Source organism: Sapajus apella, unplaced genomic scaffold (assembly GCF_009761245.1).
Source record: "Sapajus apella isolate SASKATOON/1434 unplaced genomic scaffold, GSC_monkey_1.0 scaffold269, whole genome shotgun sequence".
NCBI classification, from domain to species: Eukaryota; Metazoa; Chordata; class Mammalia; order Primates; family Cebidae; genus Sapajus; species Sapajus apella.
Genome location: NW_022437209.1, coordinates 94316 through 113777, shown reverse-complemented (window position 1 = coordinate 113777; position 19462 = coordinate 94316). Strand labels below are relative to the sequence as shown.

Genomic DNA, 19462 nt, shown 5'->3' with positions numbered 1-19462 from the left:
TTCAAAAGAATAAGTGGATGAAATGAGTGAAACTCCGTCTCGAAAAAAAAAAAAAAAAAAATTAGCCAGGTGTGGTAGAGCGTGCCTGTGGTCCCAGCTACTCTGGAGCCTGAGGTGAGCGAATCGCTTGAGTCTGGAAAGCGGAGGTTGCAGTGAGCTCAGATAGAGCCACAGGACTCCAATCTGGGTGACAGACTGACACAGCCTGTCTCAAAAAAGGCCAGGTGCAGAAGCTCACATCTGTAATCTTAGCACCTTGGGAGGCCGAGGCAGGCGAATGACCCGAGGCCAGGATTTTGAGACCGGCCTGGCCAACACGGTGAAATCCCATCTCTACTAAAAATATATTAAAAAAAAAAAAAAATTGTTCAGATCTGATTTGGCTCCTTCTGAGTTCTTTTTGTTTCCTAATCTTAAAAAAAAATCTACAAAATGCACCCATTTTTCCTCAATTAATGTGAAGTGTGAAAAAGATTGCATCGACATGACTAAGTTCCTCAGTTATGGATGGACTAAATGTCTAGTATTACAAAGGTATCTTGAACTTGATGGAACTTATGTTGAGAAATAACGTTTATATTTTAATCTTTTAAAATAATTGTTAAATAGTTGATCATTTCATAGTACTCCATGTAGCTCTCCAGTAAAAATAATTTACATAGTCCTAAAATGTACAATGACTACTGATTCAATTTAAGAATGTTACATATAATTACTGTATACTGGAAGAGTAATCAAAAGGAAAGTGGAGACATAGTTTAAGAGCTAAATGCCCACCTACAATAAAACTCAGTGAAAAGTATCATAAGCATGCTTTTTTTTTTTGAGACAGGGCCTCACTCTGTGTTCCAAGCTGGAGACCAGTGGCACAATTTTGGCTTACTGCAGGCTCAAAGGAGCTTCCCACTTCAGCCTCCCAAGTAGAAGGGACTACAGACACACACACACCACCACACCCAGCTAATTTTTGTATTTTTTGCAGAGACAGGGTTTCACCATGTTGCTCAGGCTGGTCTTGAAATCCTAAGCTCAAACAATCTACCCACCTCAGCCTCCCAAAGTGCTGAGATTACAGGCGTGAGCCACTGTGCCTGGCATATGATAAGCATTTTAATTTAGAATTAGGGATGAAATACCAGGGAAAACAGCTATAAGAGTTGAAAACATGATTATAGGTAGTGGAACTGAGGGTAAAATAGGATTTGACTATTTATTTTGTCATTGCTTTTCTTCTTTAGTACTTTTTGGTTTTGAAAAAAATTATTTGTATACATTAACTGAAAGCAAAGAAATTACAAAGGTCACACATATAAAATAATACTCTATATTGTTCATGAGTGCTTATGTATATATAACAGTATAAACAAAATGAACTAGAAAGAAACACCATATTCATACTAGTAGCTGCTTATGATGAGTGGGGAGAGGTAAGGATGAGGATTACAAGGAATTTCACCTTTATAATAAATTATTTCTCTTATATAATAATAAAAAAGGCAGCTGGGCACAGTGGCTCATGCCTAAAATCCCAGTGCTTTGGGAGGTTGAGATGGGAGAATCACTTGCACCCAGGAAATTGAGACCAGCCTGGGCAACAGAGCAAGACTTCAGCTCTACAAAAACTTCAAAAAAATTGGCCAGGTGTGCTAGCCCATGCCTCTAGTCCCAGCTACTAGGGAAGCTAAGGCAAGAAAATCACTTGAGCCCAGGAGGTTGAGGCTGCCATGAGCTATGATAGTGCCACTGCACCTGCACTCCAACCTGTGTGACAGAGCAAGAACGTGTCTCTCTTAACAAAAAAAAAAAAAAAAAAAAAAGGCCAGGTGTGGTGGTTCATGCCTGCAATTCCAAGATTTTAGGAGGCAGAGGCAGGTGGATCACCTGAGATGAGTTTGAGACCAGCCTGCCTAACATGGCAAAACTCTGTTTCTATTGAAAATACAAAGAATTGGCCAGGCATGGTGGCTCATGCCTATAATCCCAGCACTTTGAAATGCCAAGGCAGGCAGATCACCTCAGGTCGGGACTTTGAGACCAGCCTGACCAACATGGAGAAACCCCATCTCTACTAAAAATACAAAATTAGCCAGGTGTGGTGGCACATGCCTGTAATCCTAGCTACTCGGGAGGCTGAGGCAGGAGAAGTGCTTCAACTCAGGACTGCGGAGGTTGCGGTGAGCCGAGATCGCACCATTGCACTCCAGGCTGGGCAACAAGACCGAAACTCTGTCTCAAAAAATAAAATAAAATAAAAATTAGCTGGGTGTGGTGGCAGGCGCCTGAAATCGCAGCTACTCGGTAGGCTGAGGCAGGAGAATCGCTTGAACCCAGGAGGAAGAGGTTGCAGTGAGTCAAGGTCATTGCACTCCAGCCTGAGCAACAAGAGCGAAACTCCATCTCAAAAAAAAAAAGATAAAGCAAATATAACAAAATATTAACAACAGTCTTGATTCCATGGTACAAACATATAGTAATTTGCAGTGTCATACTATGTACTTTTCTCTATCTTAAAAAGTTTCGGCCAGGTGTAGTGGTTTATGCCTGTAATCCCAGCACTTTGGGAGGCTCACACTGTCAGATTACCTGAGGTTAGGAGTTCAAGACCAACCTAGCCAATATGGTGAAACCTTGTCTCTACTAAAAAAAAAAAAAAAAAAAAATTTGCTGGGCATGGTGGCAGGTGCCTGTAATCCCACCTGCTTGAGAGACTGAGGTGGGAGAATCACTTGAACCCAAGAGGTGGAGGTTACAGTGAACCAAGATCATGCCTCCAACCTGGGTGACAGAATAAGATTCTGTCTAAAAGAAAAAAAAAAAAGGTTCCCCCTTCCCATACAAATATGCCTAGTTAATAAAAGCAATCCTAAAAGATTACATAGAGAATGTATGTATGTAATTTTTTATACGTTTTATATAATGTTATATAACAACAATTTGGAAAAGACAAAATTATACAGAAATGGAGAACAGATTAGTGGTTGCAGGGGTTAGGAATGGGGAGGTGGTGGGAAGGAGGTGTCTGTTTATTAAAGGGCAACAAAGGGCAACAAAGCCAAGCATGGTGGCTCACGCTTACAATCCCAGCACTTTGGGAGGCCGAGGTGGGTGGACACAGGTCAGGAGTGTTCGAGACCAGCCTGGCCAACACAGTGAAACCCTGTCTACTAAAAATACAAAAATTAGCTGGGCGTGGTGGTGGGCGCCTACAATCCCAGTTACTTGGGAAGCTGAGGCAGCAGAATCGCTTGAACCTGGGAGGCAGAGGTTGCAGTGAGCCAAGATCGCCCACTGTATTCCAGCCTGGGTGACAAGAGCAAAACTCAGTTTCAAAAAATGAAAAGAAAAGAAATTAGCCGGGCATGGTGGCACATGCCTGTAGTCCCAGCTACTTGAGAAGGTGAGGCAAGAAAATCACTTGAACCTGGGAGGCAGAGGTTGCAGTGAGCCAAGATTATGCCATTGTACTCCAGCCTGAGTGACAGAACAAGACTCTGTCTCAAAATAAATGAATAAATAAAAATTAAAATATTGAACGGCAACAAGGGGAGCCTTGTGGTGACAGAACTCTTTGTATCTTGACTATGGTGACAGATACACAAACCTACATGTGTGACAAAGCCACACAGAAGTAAATACACACAAACAAAGTAAAACTGGGGAAGTCTAAATCAGATTGGTGGATTGTATCAATGTTAACACTCTGGCTGTGATATTACACTACAGTTTTGGAAGATGTTACCATGGGATAACTGTAGAAAGGGTGCATGTGATCTGCCTCTATTATTTCTTACAACTACAAGTGAATCTACAATTATAAGAAAAAGTAATAAGAGAAAAGGGAAAGAAAGTCTCTTGGTCCAGGGGAATCCTGGGTAAGGGTAAATGTACATTGATATCCACTTCATAATCCAGAATTCCAAGGAAAACATAGTTTGTTCTGTGTAAGTAGCTCTACTGGGAGTTGGTGTAAGATGGAGGCCTGGGGCTGATAGGATTCTAGGCTCTAAATAATAAATTGGGGGATCAATCATTCAACAGGCAAGACTAGGAAGTCCTCTCATTGAATGAGGGATCTGTTCTCTGATTGTCAAATGGTAGCTGGTTTGGATGATGCCAAGAAGATCTAAACCCACTTATTCAATGGAGGGGGGAGACTCCACAGTAGGAATGACATCTCAAGGACCTCACAGCAGTTGGTAGTTGCAGAAGCACCAAGAGTAAGGTAAAGAATCCCCAGGATAAGTGTGCATCCTCTTGGATCAGCCTAGCAAGCCTCCCTGCTCCAAGGTACTTCCCTCATTCAAGATGCAAGAGAAGCCGGGCACAGTGGCTCATGCCTGTAATCTCAGCACTTTGCAAGGCCGAGGCAGGCAGATCACTTGAGGTCAGGAGTTCGGGATCAGCCTGGTCAACATAGCAAAACCCCATCTCTACTAAAAATACACAAATTACCTGGGTGTGGTAGCACACCCCTGCAATTCCATCTACTCAGGAGACTGAGGCACAGAATGGCTTGAACCCAGCAGGTGGAGGTTGCACTCCAGCCTGGGCCATGGAGTGAGACTCTGCCTCAACAACAACAATAACAACAACAACAACAAAAGACTGTAAGGGAATAACTGTTCTGTTTGGGAAAGAGATTGGATGTAAACAGGGGGTCTGGTAGATGGGCGTGGTGGCTCACACCTGTAATTCCAGCACTTTGGAAGGCTGAGGCAGGAGGACCACTTGAGCCCAGGAGTTCGAGACCAGCCTGGGCAACATAGAGAGACTCTATATCTACAAAAAATAAAAAAGGTTAGCCAGGCACAGTGATCTCAGCTACTCAAGAGGCTGAGGCAGAAGGATCAATTGAGTGTCGAGAGGTTGAGGCTGCAGTAAGCCGTGATCACACCACTGCACTCCAGTCAGGGCGACAGAGCAAGACCCTGTCACTAAATAATAATAATAATAATAATAATAATAATAATAAAAACAATAAAATGAAATAAAAAATAAATAAAAACGGGTCTGGAGCTGGTAGGGAAGACACAGCTATCTGGGAGAAAATACTTTCCCTTGTTGATACATGATCTGTGTCCCCTTTTTCTCCTCTTATTTTCCTTTGCATTCTTGCTCTGATTGACTTCTTCCTCAAGTGCATCTTCTCTCTTACTTTCCCTATCTCATTATTTTCCCCAACTCATTACTTTCCCTCTTTCCTTTGCTAAAAGACTCTATCCCTGCGTCTTATTCAGAGCACATTGACTAAGCTGGACAGGAGTTATACGAGAGAAGAGGTACTCACAGAATCCTGGATTCCTAAAACATTTAACCACAAAGGTAGGTGAATATCAGAATCCAACAGTCATATATTACACAGAGGAAAACTGAAGTGCCGAGAAGGGAAATAACTTGTGTCATTCACAGATGGTATTTTGGTTAATTTGGAATATGAGGCTGGGACCCACTAGGACAGCTTCCCTAATTTTCTTTTCTTTTCTTTTCTTTTTTAAGACAAGGTCTTACACTGTCACTCGGTCTGGAGTTCAGTGGCATGATCACAACTCACTGCAGTCTTGACTTCCTGGTCTCAAGTGATCCTCCTGCCTTAGCTTCCCAAGTAGCTAGGACTACAGGAGAGTGCCACCATGCCTGGCTAATCTTCTTTTTTTTTATTTTTGTAGAGATGGGTTCTTGCTATGCTGCTCAGGTTGATCTCAAACTCCTAGGCACAAATAATCCTTCTAAACCATGTACTCTCAAAGTGCTGAGATCATAGGCATGAGCCACTGTACCCACCCATAGTTTCTATAGTTTTCAACAGACATAGCTCACTAGCTGGAGAGAGATTTCTGAGGCAGCCAATTAAAACATGGTAAGAGAAATGAGAGCAGCAATAATCTGACCAGGTGCAGTGGCTCACCCCTGTAATCCCAACACTTTGGGAGGTCAAGGCAGGATGATCACTTGAGTCCGGGAGTTTGAGACCAGCCCAGGCAACATGGCAAAACTCTATCTCTTCAAACAATAAAAAATTAGCTGGGCATAGTGGCACATGCCTGTAGTCCCAGCTACTCAGGAGGCTGAGGTAAGATGATTGCTTGAACCTAGGAATTCGAGGAAATGAAAAGAACAGAAGAAAAGAAAAGAAGGCCAGGTGTGGTGGCTCACGCCTGTAATCCCAACACTTTGGGAGGCCAAGGCGGATGGATCATGAGGTCAGAAATTCGAGACCAGACTGGTCAATATGATGAAAACCCGTCTCTGCTAAAAATAAAAATTAGTCAGGTGTGGTGGTGCATACCTGTAATCCCAGCTACTTGGGAGGCTGAGGCAGGAGAATTGCTTGAACCTGGGAGGTGGAGGTTGTAGTGAGCCGAGATCACGCCACAGCACTCCAGCCTGGCAACAGACCGAGACTCTGTCTCAAAAAAAAAAAAAAAAAAAAAAAAAAAGAAGAAGAAGAGGAGGCGAAGAGAAAAGAAGAGGCTGGGTATGGTAGGTCAGGCCTATAATCCCAGCACTTTGGGAGGCTGAGGTGGGCGGATCACCTGAGGTCAGAAGTTTGAGACCAACCTGGCCAACATGGTGAAACCCCTCTCTACTAAAAATACAAAAACTAGCCAGGTATGGTGGTGCATGCCTGTAATCCCGGCTACTTGAAAGGCTGAGGCAGAGGGAATTGCTTGAACCCAGGAGACGGAGGTTGCAGTGAGCCGAGATTGTGCTATTGCACTCCAGCCTGGGTGACAGGGCAAGACTATCTCAAAAAAAGAAAAAAAAAAAAAAAAAAAAAGAAAGAAAGAAAGAGGGAGGGGGGAGGGAGGAAGAAAGAAAGGAAGGAAGGATCTATGTTCTGTGGCCAACAATAGTTACCAAGTAGTTATGAGCCAGAGTTATGAACTAGCCAGATGGGGTTTTTCAATTTGTTTTTGAGACAGAGTTTTGTTCTTATTGCCTAGAGTGCAATGGCATGATCTCGGCTCACTGCAACCTTTGCCTCCCATGTTCAAGCAATTCTCTCTGCCTCAGTCTTTCACGTAGCTAATTTTTGTATTTTTAGTAGAGACAGGGTTTCATCATATTGGTTAGGCTGGTCTCAAACTCCTGATCTCAGGTGATCCTCCTGCCTTGACCTCCCAAAGTGCTGGGATTACAGGTGTGGGCCACCACACTGGGCCTGCTAGATGGTTCTGTGATAGGATTTGGGAAGAATGAAAATTTTAAGAGGTTAATGTCCTATGAGGCAACTGTACTCTCTTACTGACTATGGATATTTTTTTGTTTTTGAGACAGAGTCTTGCTCTGTTGCCCAGGCTGGAGTACAGTGGTACAATCTCAGCTCACTGCAACCTCCACCACCTGGGTTCAAGCAATTCTCCTGCCACAGTCTCCTGAGTAGCTGGGATTACAGGCGCCCACCACCACACCCAGCTAACTTTTATATTTTCAGTAAAGACAGGGTTTCACCATGTTGGTCAGGTTGGTCTCAAACTTCTGACCTCAGGTGATCCTCCCGCCTCGGCTTTCCAAAGTGCTGGGATTACAGGCATAAGTCACTGTGCCCAGTTGACTATGGATTATTTTAAGTGTACCAGATACCCCTCCTTAAGATGTAATGTCATGCCATATTATGGGAAGAAACTGCCCAAATGAACAGACCAGCATTCACTCTGAGAACAGGAATAGAGAGTAGCCTATTTTGAGCCTGCCTTTTTAAAAACACTTGCATTTCAGGAAAATATCTAAAAATATGTCCAACAGGGCAACCCTGACCTCCAGAAATTTCAGAGCATAGGATGATGGTAAGAAGCACCAAAGCAGAAAGTACCTCTTTCTGCATGTGAGAAACCAACATTTAAGTGAGAGTGATGCTCCTTAATGCAAGGAAATGTCTCTGGTAAGCAAGTGAGGGGTGGAAGGAACCAGAGCCCGCCAGAAGCATCTTAGTACCAACTGCTGACCCAAACCTTTCCTACTTACATGGAACAGTGGAAAGTGCCAACGGGGTTCTCACGACGAATGTCTTCATATTCCTCATAGATTCCTTGCTTTTGCCTGGCGTTAACATAGTCCACCAGCTCTTGGATAGTCATAGCATGGGGACCTGGAACATGTACTGAGTCCCAGTCTAAGGCAGGAGGGAGTGAGAACAGGATGATCTCATCGAAGGGATCTGGGTGGCCGTTCACCTGGGGTAGGAACTGGAAATTCCAAGTGGCGAGATCAATTTTGACGTACCCACCCAGGTTTTCCGGAAGACACTCCCTGGGCAGATGCTGCGTGACCTCAGATGTCTTTAATATCTGAATCTGGAAGGCCAGAAAGAACCATGTGAATATGTGGGGGGAGGAAAAGGCATACAGATAGTGACAAAGAATAAATGTGTTTATATAAGGTCTAGAGGATGGGAGGAGATTTTCTATAAATACAAGGTATACTCGTAAAAGTTGTAAACTGCATTTCATCTGCCTGAGATTTAAGTCCTCTGAATTTGCCAGATAAAAGCGTGAACTCCCAGAATATATATAAAATTAACTCCTGGAAATAGGGACATTGTTATACATCTTTTGAAAGGATGATATAGTGAACAAAGGCTTTATACTATTAACAAGGCTTCCCAGCATCTTTGTGTGCTGGTACTCTTTTTTTGGCCACTAAGAATGCATAGGTAGTAGTCATTTTTGTCAACCCCATTTTCAGACAACCAATTCTAAGGACTGTTGGCTTGTGTTTTACTCAGCTTGACATAGGGGTTCACAAAAATAGGATTATCTATGAAAGCAAGCCACCCAGAGGCAGGGTAGCCCAGGAAAAATGTTAGATAGCACTTTTTTTTTGGAGGCAGGGTCTCACGTTTTCACCCAGGCTGGAATGTAGTGGCATGATCACAGCTCACTGCAGCCTCAACCTCCTGGGCTCAAATGATCCTCCCACCTTGGCCCCTTAAGAAGCTGGGACTACAGACACACACCACCATTCCTGGCTAATTTTTTGTAGTAATAAGACTTAATTCTGCTCCCTGCTTAGACACTGCCATGCTGGAACAAACTAGCTTAACTGGTTCTCCTTAGGATCTCTGTGGAATGGGGATGCTGCTCCTCCTAAAATCTCATCTCTTTTGCATCATCTCTTCTTGGAATACTTTCTTTTCCTCCTCTGCCTCTTCATGGACCAGCAGAGCTCACCTCTTCTGTGAAGTCTTCCCTGACTGCCTCAGGCAATATGTTCCTCTGCGTTCCTGCAGAGCCAAAGTCCTCACATGTGTGTCTCTGTCTTCCCTATCAAGACCATGTGCTCCTTGAAGGTCAAGACTGTCTCACTTAATTTTTAATGATCAGGAACCAGTGCTTGGACTACAAAAAGTGCTTAATTTATTTTGAGTTTATACATGCATGTATCATTCCTATAATTCAAGAGCAAGGACTTGCCTATGGAGTTCTCTCAAAGAGTTACCTTAGAAAAGATTTCTCTGGCTGGCAAGGTGGCTCACACCTGTAATAGCAGCACTTTGGGAGGCCAAGGAGGGTGGATTACCTGAGGTCAGGAGTTTAAGACCAGCCTGACCAACATGGTGAAACCCCATCTCTACTAAAAAAATACAAGAATTAGCTGGGCATGGTGGTGGGCACCTGTAATTCCAGCTATTGGGGAAGTGGAGGCAGGAGAATCACTTCAACCCTGAGGTGGAGGTTGTAGTGAGCTGAGATTGTGCCATTGCACTCCAGCCTGGGTGACGAGAGTGAAACTCCATCTCAAAAAAAAAAAGACTTTCCATCTTGTTTGCCAAAAAAAAAACAGAAAAGATCTCTCCTACTCTTCATCATTAGGTCTCTAAGTAGCTTCTACAGAACCGAATGTCTACACTTTCATATGTCCTGTCTTTCAATGGCTGCAATCAGTAACTAAGACCATAAATCCTTTAATCATGGAACACTCAGGAGATTATAGCAGAATTAGTTTTTAGTTTTATTGCAGTGATGGGGTCCCACTACGTTGCCCAGCCTGGTCTCGAACTCCTGGCCTCAAGCGATCTTCCCGCTCAGTCTCCCAAAGTGTTAGGATTATAGGTGTGAGCCACTACACTCAGCTCAGAATTAATTTTGAATGCTTTTGAAATTGGGAAGCAACAAGATGTTTTTGAGAAAACAATGTTTTGAAAAACATGTTTTGAGAAAACATGAAAAACAATGTTTTGAGAAAACAATGCCAGGAATAAATGTAGAAAGAGACATAATGAAAAACTCCCCTCCACAACCCTGGTGGTCAAAGGGATTGAATGATATTTCCAGTTGAACAAATTCAAATGCCAGTTCAGCTAATGCAGTTATATTACAAGCTGCTAAATATTAAAGGGCTATGCAGCACTAGGAAACATTTTGGAAGTAGTAGCCATCCCTAAGTTACCTGCAGGACACATTCCTTCAGTACCATCTTATGCAAGGTGCTAGAGAAAGTGAGAGCCAGATAAACTGTGTCTAGTTTCGAACTTCAAGAAGCTGGTAGGACAGTAAGAGAGGCAGTCTGTATGAGCTGACTAATGCAGCAGGTAGATAATGTGAGTGAATGCACTAACAGAAGCAGAACATGCTCTATGAGACATGCCAGGAAGATTTTTTGAAGGTCCCATTAATCGGGAGGAATTCACTGGTAGAGATGAGAATGTATCTATTCACCTCCAAACAAAAAAGAGCAAGCTTGCCTTACCCTCTCCCGGACCTTGTCCTTCAGGAGGAGGCTGATGATGGAATAGGGCACTCGGAACCATATGGGTGCCCCCACAATCAGCACCTTCTTCAAACGAGCTGGAAAGGCTCCCTGTGGAAAAAACACATGAGGATTGGAGTGTAATGGAACCTGGGACTCTTCAAGCCCACAGTTAAGATTTTCTGCTCTTCTCTCCATTCTTACCCAGCAGGGGGAGTCTACAGCCTAATTCAGGTTTGACCTCAGCAGCTAGAGAAAGTGGTTAAACAAAATAAAGAAATTAGAAGCTGATTTTCCTTTAAAAATAACAATGTTAAGTTCTTATCTACCATAAGCTTTATGGTTCAAAAACTATTCTGACTTCTCATCTCAATAGAAATCTTACACAGATCACACATCAGCATACATATATGCCTCCTAAAAAAGTTCTGTTATTAAAACTTGAAGGAAAAATGAGATCGTGAATAAACTGAACATTAAACATTTCCTGACCAGGCGTGGTGGGTCATGCCTATAATCCCGGTGCTTTGGGATGCCAAGGCGGGTGGATCACCTGAGGTCAGGAGTTTGAGACCAGCCTGGCCAACATGGCAAAACCCAGCCTCTACTAAAAATACAAAATTAGTCGGGTGTGGTAGCACGCACCTGTAATCCCAGCTACTCAGGAGGCTGAGGCAGGAGAATCACTTGAACCCAGGAAGCAGAGGTTGCAGTGAGCTGAGATCACACCATTGCATCCCAGTCTAGGCAATCAGAGGGAAACTCCGTCTCAAAAGAATAATAATAGTGGCCGGGCACAGTGGCTCACACCTGGAATCCCAGCACTTTGGTAGGCCGCGACACCTGGGGTCAGGAGTTTGAGACCAGCCTGACCAACATGGAGAAATCCTGTCTCTACTAAAAATACAAAACTTAGCCAGTGTGGTGGCGCATGCCTGTAATCCAGCTACTCAGGAGGCTGAGGCAGGAGAATCACTTGAATCCAGGAGGCAGAGGTTGCAGTGAGCTGAGATTGTGCCACCGCACTCCAGCCTGGGCAACAAGAGCAAAACTCTGCCTCAAAAAAATAATAAATAAAAATTTTAAAAATTTCTCTTTCATAACTTTTCATTCAGTCTGATAATCTGTGTATGTATAATCTTTTTTAATCTATTAGTTCATCTATGTATTTACCAATCAATAAATATAATCTAACATGCACTATGGCAAATGAGATCTAAAAAAAAGGAGATACCCTGATCCACACAAGACATAAAGATGAAAAATCATTCATTCCTAATCCACGGTAGTTAGTTTTTTTGTTTGGTTGGTTGTCCTGTTTTTGTTTTGTTTTGTTTTGTTTTAGAGACAGAGTCTTGCTCTGTTACCCAGGCTGGAGTGCAGTGGCACAATCACAGCTCACTGTATCCTGTACCACCCAGGCTCAGATGATCCTCCCACCTCAGGCTCCCAAGTAGCTGAGTCAGCACCACTACACTAGGCTAATTTTTGTTATTTTTAGTAGAGGCAGGGTTTCACTATGTTGGCCAGGCTGGTTTCGAACTCCTGACCTCAAGTAATCTGCCTACCTTGGCCTCCCAGAGTGCTGGGATTATAGGCATTGAACCACTGCTCCCGGCTTGAAGTTCTTAATTTTAACGTGGTCAAATGTATTAATGTTTTCTAGTTAGTGTGTTTTGTGTCTTAAATCTTTTTCTATTTTAATGTCAGAAAAAGTACTATTTTTTTTAACTGCTGTGCCACCATGTGCATTAATTTTTCTAAGTTGTTTCTTTTATTGAAAATATACACAACAAAACTGACTTTTTAAATCATTTTTTTCCCCCAAGAGACAGAGTTTCACTATTGTTGCCCAGGCTGGAGTGCATGGCGCAATCTCGGCTCACTGCAACCTCCACCTCCCGGGTTCAAGTGATTCTCCTGCCTCAGCCTCCCAAGTAGCTGGGATTACAGGCATGTTGCATCACGCCTGGCTAATTTTGTATTTTTAGTAGAGACAGGGTTTCTCCACGTTGGTCAGGCTCATCTCAAATTCCCAACCTCAGGTGATCCACCTGCCTCAGTCTCCTAAAGTGCTGGGATTACAGGCATGAGCCACCACGCCCAGCCTTAAACCATTTTAAGTGTACAATTATTGGTGTTAAGTAAGTTCACGATGCAGCCATCACCACTATTCATTTTCAGCTATTTCATCATTGCAAACAAAAACTCTGTACCCGCCGGGCGCGGTGGCTCAAGCCTGTAATCCCAGCACTTTGGGAGGCCGAGGCGGGTGGATCACGAGGTCAAGAGATCGAGACCATCCTGGTCAACACGGTGAAACCTCGTCTCTACTAAAAATACAAAAAATTAGCTGGGCATGGTGGTGCGTGCCTGTAATCCCAGCTACTCAGGAGGCTGAGGCAGGAGAATTGCCTGAACCCAGGAGGCGGAGGCTGCGGTGAGCCGAGATCGCACCATTGCACTCCAGCCTGGGTAACAAGAGTGAAACTCCGTCCCAAAAAAAAAAACTCTGTACCCATTAAACAATGTCTTCCTATTCCCTTCTCCACCTAGTCCCTAGTAACCTCTACTTTTTGTCTCTATGAATTTGCTTATTTTAGGTCCTTATGTTAGTGGAATCCTACTATATTTGTCCTTTATTTATTCATTTATTTATTTATTTATTATTATTATTTTTTTAAGACGGAGTTTCACCATGTTGGTCAGGCTGATCTTGAACTCCCAACCTCAGGTGATCCGCCCGCCTTGGCCTCCAAAGTGCTTGGATTACAGGCGTGAGCCACCGTGACCCGCCATATTTGTCCTTTTGTGTCGGGTTCATCGTACTTAGCATAATGTTTCCAAGGTTAATCCATATTATGGCATGTCTCAGAATTACATTGCTTTCTAAGGCTGAATAATATTTCATCATAAATATACTATATTTCACTTATCCATCTGCTGATGGTCATTTGGGTTGTTTCCACTTGTCCACATTTGAGGAGCTATTTTCTTTTAAAATTTTAAACTTTTGTTTTTGTCCTTTTGATTTGTTTGTTTGTTTTATTTTTTTGAGACAAGGTCTTACTCTGTTGCCCAGGCTGGAGTGCAGTGGCACCATCATGGCTTACTGTAGCCTTGACTTCCTGGGCTCAAGTGATCTTTCCACCTCAGCCTCACAAGTACCATGTGCCACCATGCCTGTCTAATTTTTGTATTTTGTACAGATAGTTTCATCATGTTGCCCAGGCTGGTTTCAAACTCCTGGGCTCAAGCAATCTGCCTGCCTTGGCCTCCCAGTGTTGGGGTTCCAGGCGTGAGCTTCCACGCGTGGCCTATTTTTGTTATTTAAGACTTTAATCTATCTGAAGTTGATTTCTGGACATAGTATGAGATATAGGAATCTGACATTTTTTTCTATATGGGTAGGTGTTTTGTTTTTGACTTTTACATATTAAAAAGTCCTTCCTTTCCCCAACTTAGACTTTCTATTTGTCAGTTTCAACAAAGTCACAATATCCTGTGGAGTAAATATGCCATAAGTAATTTAATTAACCACATAACCATCATTCTGATTATTCAGTTTGTTTTCAGGCCTTAATAATCCTGATATGCTCATTTTACCTTTTCCTTTTAATTTTCTTTTTGAGACAAGAGTCTCACTTGGTCGCCCAAGCTGGAGTGTGGTGGCACAATCTCTGTTCAAGGGTTCAATCAATTCTCATGCCTCAGCCTTCTGAGTAGCTGGGATTACAGACGTGTGCCATCATGCCTAGCTAACTTTTTTGTATTTTTAGCAGAGACAGGTTTTCACCATGTTGGCCAGGCTGGTCTCGAATTTCTGGCCTCAAGTGATCCACCTGTCTCGGCCTCTCAAAGTGCTGGGATTACAGGCATGAGCCACTGCGCCTGGCCTCCTTTTAAATTATTTTAAGAAGCTGTTTCTAAAACTGAGATTATTTGGCTAAAAATTATGAATATTCTTTTTTTTTTTTTTAAAGACAAGATCTTATCACCTGGGCTGGAATGTAATCATACAATCATAGCTCACTGTAGCCTCATATCCTGGGCTCAAGTGATCTCCTGCCTCAGCCTCCTGGGTAGCTAGAATGATAGGCACACACCACCACAAACAGCTAAATTTTGTACAGACAGGGTCTTGCTGTATGGCCTAGACTGGTCTTAAACTCCTGGCCTTACGCAATTCTCCCACCTCAGCCTACCTAAGGGCTAACTAAGATCATAGATGTAAGTCACGGAGTCAGCTTCTTTCCAGTTTTAAACTTTATTTTTAATTATCTAAAATAAATGTGCAGTAAATAGTCTTTTTGTAAATCTTTGTTTTTCTGATTGTTTCCTTAGCATATTATCTCAGAAATAGAACTGATCAAAGGCTATGTGCATTTTCAAGGATTTATAAGGCCAGATGCCTTCCAAAAGGTGTTACCAACTTACTGAACTAACAGGATATGAGGGTGCTATACAGTCGTTTATTTATTAGAAAAACGAACAGATCTTTGTCTAAAAATATGTATTTTTAAAATCCCCTAGAAAAAAATGCTATTCTCTCATTTCCCCATCCTCTTTCTCTTCTTCCACACCTGAGACAGGGGACAGCATTACACTTTAGTAAAACTGCATCCAGATGTCCAGACAACACCCCAACTATGTATTCTTCTGTATTTGCAAGCTACATGTTAATATAGATACATCTGTAGCTCTGGTTCACCTACAGATACCAGTTAGCCTCTGTAATCCATTCCCCACTTAAGTTTCACCATCACTGCTTCTCTGTTAATCCCTTGAGGAAAGGTTTGGGACTGAGGGGTAAATCCTTTGTAATTTACACTGGAGAACACTGCAGGCTATTCGCCACTGACCAAGCTGCCACCCATCCTGGTGACTGCGGCAGGTACCCGACGGTCATGTTAGCAGAGTTCTTTGCTCTGAAAAAGATGTAATAGCTTTGACTTTCTATTTATCATTTAATAACAGGTGCTTTCCTAGAATGGTCTTTGATTTGGTGGTTAAAAGCACCTTGGACATTTAGGCTCTGAAATAAATTGTTGCATCTTTGGAGGAAAAGATGAAAGTAGTTTATCACATTTCAGTGAAGAGGCCTTTGGAGAATTTTGTTCTAGATGCTATTTATTCTCCATAGAGGATTGCTAGGGATTCCCCAAATCAGTAGAACTAAAGAGTAGCTAAAGAGAACAGAGAGTGACATGTCAGATAAAAATCAGTCTTTTGAAGTCGGGTGTGGTGGCTCACACTTGTAATCCTGCACTATGAGAGACCGAGGTTGGAGGATCACTTGAAGTCCAGAGTTAGAGACCAGCCTGGCCAACATGGTGAAACCCCATCTCTACTAAAAATACAAAAATTGGCCGGGCGCGGTGGCTCAAGCCTGTAATCCCAGCACTTTGGGAGGCCGAGGCGGGTGGATCACGAGGTCAAGAGATCGAGACCATCCTGGTCAACGTGGTGAAACCCCGTCTCTACTAAATATACAAAAAATTAGCTGGGCATGGTGGTGCGTGCCTGTAATCCCAGCTACTCAGGAGGCTGAGACAGGAGAATTGCCTGAACCCAGGAGGCGGAGGTTGCGGTGAGCCGAGATCGCGCCATTGTACTCCAGCCTGGGTAACATGAGTGAAACTCTTTTTTCAAAAAAAAAAAAAAAAAAAAAATATACAAAAATTAGCCAGGTGTGGTGGTAGGCACCTGTAGTTCCAGCTACTTGGGAAGCTGAGACATGAGAACTGCTTGAACCTGGGAGACAGAGGTCGCAGTAAGCCAAGATAGTGCCACTGCACTCAGCCTTGGAGACAGAGCGAGACTTGGTTTCAAAAAAAAAAACAAAAAAAGACTTTTGTTGGTCAAAAGGACTTCATAAAAAGTGAAAAAACAAGCTACAAATTAAGACACAGTTTACTGTGTGCACACATTAAGTGTGTATATATGTATATATATCTCTTTATGGATTAGAATCAATAATATATTAAAAACTGTTAATTCCTAAATGGGAAAATCACGAATAGGCATTTCACAGAAGAAAAAATATACAGCTAACAAATATATGAAGAGATACTTAATTTAACTAATAAAAGAAATGCAAGTTATACCACAAGATATCATTTCATATCCATTTAATTGGGGAAAAAAATTAAGAAGTCTAACATTAGCAAGTCCTGGAGAGGATGTAGATCAATAGAAATTTTTACACATGGCAAGTGGGTACAACCACTTTGGAAAACAGTTTGACATTGTCTTATAAGGTTAAATCTTCACAGACTTTGGGACCCAGCAAGCCAATCCTAGGCTTATACCCTAGAGCATGCATTGTTAATGGGGGAGATGTCACCTCACCAAAGAAGTCAAATTAGTAGGTGAGCAGGGTGAAATGAACAACAAAAAAAAAACTTACTCTTTTTATGTATACAGAGTACATAAAGAGGCCAATCACAGTGGCCAACACCTGTAATCCCAGCACTTTGGGAGGCCAAGGAGGGAGGACTGCTTAAGTCCAGGAGTTCAAGACCAGCCGGAGCAACATAGTGAGACCCTGTCTCTATTTTTTTATTTTTTTTTTTTTGGGAGATGGAGTTTTGCTCTTGTTGCCCAGGCTGGAGTACAGTGGTGCAATCTTGGCTCACCACAACCTCCACCTCCAGGATTCAAGCGATTCTCCTGTCTCAGCCTCCCTAGTAGCTAGGATTACAGGCATGTGCCAACATGCCTGGCTAATTTTGTATTTTTAGTAAAGACAGGGTTTCTCCATGTTAGTCAGGCTAGTCTCGAACTCCTGACTTCAGGTGATCTGCGTGCCTTGGCCTCCCAAAGTGCTGGGATTACAGGCGTGAGCCACAGCGCCCTGCCTGACCCTGTCTCTATTTAAAAAATAAGGCCAGTTGCAGTGGCTCAAACCTGTAATCCCAGCACTTTGGGAAGCCAAGGTGGGCAGATCACTTGAGGTCAAAAGTTTGAGACCAGCCTGGCTAACATGGCGAAACCCCATCTCTACTAAAAGTACAAAAATTAGCCAGGTGTGGTGGTGGGAACCTGTAATCCTAGCTAGTCAGAAGGCTGAGACAGGAGAATTGCTTGAAACTGGGAGGTGAAGGTTACAGTCAGCTGAGACTGCACCACTGCACTCCCGCCTGGGCAACAAAGGTGGGAAACTCTCGTCAAAAAAAAAATAAATAAAAAATCAAAATAAATAAAAAATAAATTTTAAAAAGAGTACATAGAGATAAACAGTATATTATGGTAATAAAATTTCATTAGAAGAGGAATTATTAGGGGGAAATGTTCAAAAGGCTCCTTAATGAGGCAATAATAAAACAAGGTTGAGAAACACTCCCCTAGAGACCCTTTTACACTTACGAACCAGAAAACACGTTTAAGAATGTTCATAACAGCACCATTCATAACACAGGTTGGGTATTCCTTATCCAAAATACATACTCTGGTTTCTCTTCAAATCGTATAAATCTTTTGCCTTATCCAAAATACTTGGGACCAGAAGTGTTTCTGACTTTGAATTTTTTCCAGATTTTGGAATATCTGCATATACATCATGAGATATCTTGGGGATGGGACCCAAGTCTAAGCAGGAAATTTATGTATGTTTCATATGCACCTTAGACACGTAAGTGTGCCTCAGCCTCACAAAGTGCTGGGATTACAGGTGTGGGTCATGGCCCCCAGCCCATCCCACTTTTATGACTCAGAATGTTTCTGTGTATTTTTTACTTGAATTCCTCCGACTTTACTTTTAAGACCATTTCTGGTTCTAAGGAGGCAGATAGTAGTCATCATTTACAGATGACCTTTACGTAGAACATAATGTCTGAAGCTTGCATCATTCTTAAATCTTTTCCCAAAGAATAATAATAAAAAAAATCCCAAGCATTGAAAAGGAAAGTTGAGAGGGCCCTCCCACAACCTTACCTTCAGCAGGTTTAGGACTTTCTTGCCAAGATCCAGCTCAAAGTTGGCATAATTAGAACCACACATGTCATAGATAAACACCAGTCCATTCCTCTGAGTTTCAAAGCTGTAAATCAACCATTGAACAAAAACGTTTATAAGTAGACGGATGAGGCAGGTGGAAAGCCTAATGCCAAAACAAAACCCCAGAGGATGGGACACATCTAGGATCAAAACAACTGCCTGCCTGCACACTGGTCTTACAAAAAGATCACTTATCTTTGGTATCTGCTATGTTTATTAATGCGGATTTATCCAGATTTACCAAATGCCACACTCCTAGGTTGAGAATGCTCTACAGCAACTAAGTTATTCAAATCTGAACTGTTTTCTCCCACTCCTCTGGATCTGCCTACGAAATCCTGTAACACATTCCATACTCAACCCCAAAGTTTCCTCTGCCATGAAAGTCTCCCTGATAACTGTAATCAAATATACTACCAATTGTTTTTTCCCTTAAAGCCCCATAAATCTTCCTGTGGATTTTTCTGTGGCCTTAACATACTCTGTGTAGCCATGTAATTCTCTCCTAGAGGACAAGAGCCTGTTGTTCAACTCATTACCCCCAACAGTCCCTAGCCCAGCCCTTAAAAATAAATGGTCACTGAATTCAGTAGACTAGAAGCCCATCTCTAAAACATATTTCAGACCTGTGGAAAACTCTGTAGAACAAAACTGCCTCTAAGCTCAATGATAGTAAATTTGTCTCTTATGATCCAATGGAGGAAGAGAACAAACTCATAAATGGCCTTTGAAAAGCATTCTTTTTTTTTTTTTTTTTTTTTTTTTTTTTTTTTTT

The 19462-nt window shown here is 42.4% G+C and overlaps 1 protein-coding gene and 1 pseudogene across 1 annotated transcript in view; both read right to left on the bottom strand.

Annotated features, from left to right (window-relative positions):
- The window catches only part of PTPN9 (protein tyrosine phosphatase non-receptor type 9), a 103731-nt gene that overhangs the window by 25746 nt on the left and 58523 nt on the right, over nt 1–19462 (bottom strand). Inside the window, exons 5-7 of the mRNA XM_032271971.1 lie at nt 18625–18730; nt 10690–10800; nt 7966–8294 (exon numbers count right to left, since the gene is read on the bottom strand). Coding sequence (XP_032127862.1) covers nt 7966–8294; nt 10690–10800; nt 18625–18730 — 546 coding nt within the window. The remainder of the gene's footprint in view (nt 1–7965; nt 8295–10689; nt 10801–18624; nt 18731–19462) is intronic.
- On the bottom strand, nt 14772–15598 carry LOC116545440 (annotated as a pseudogene).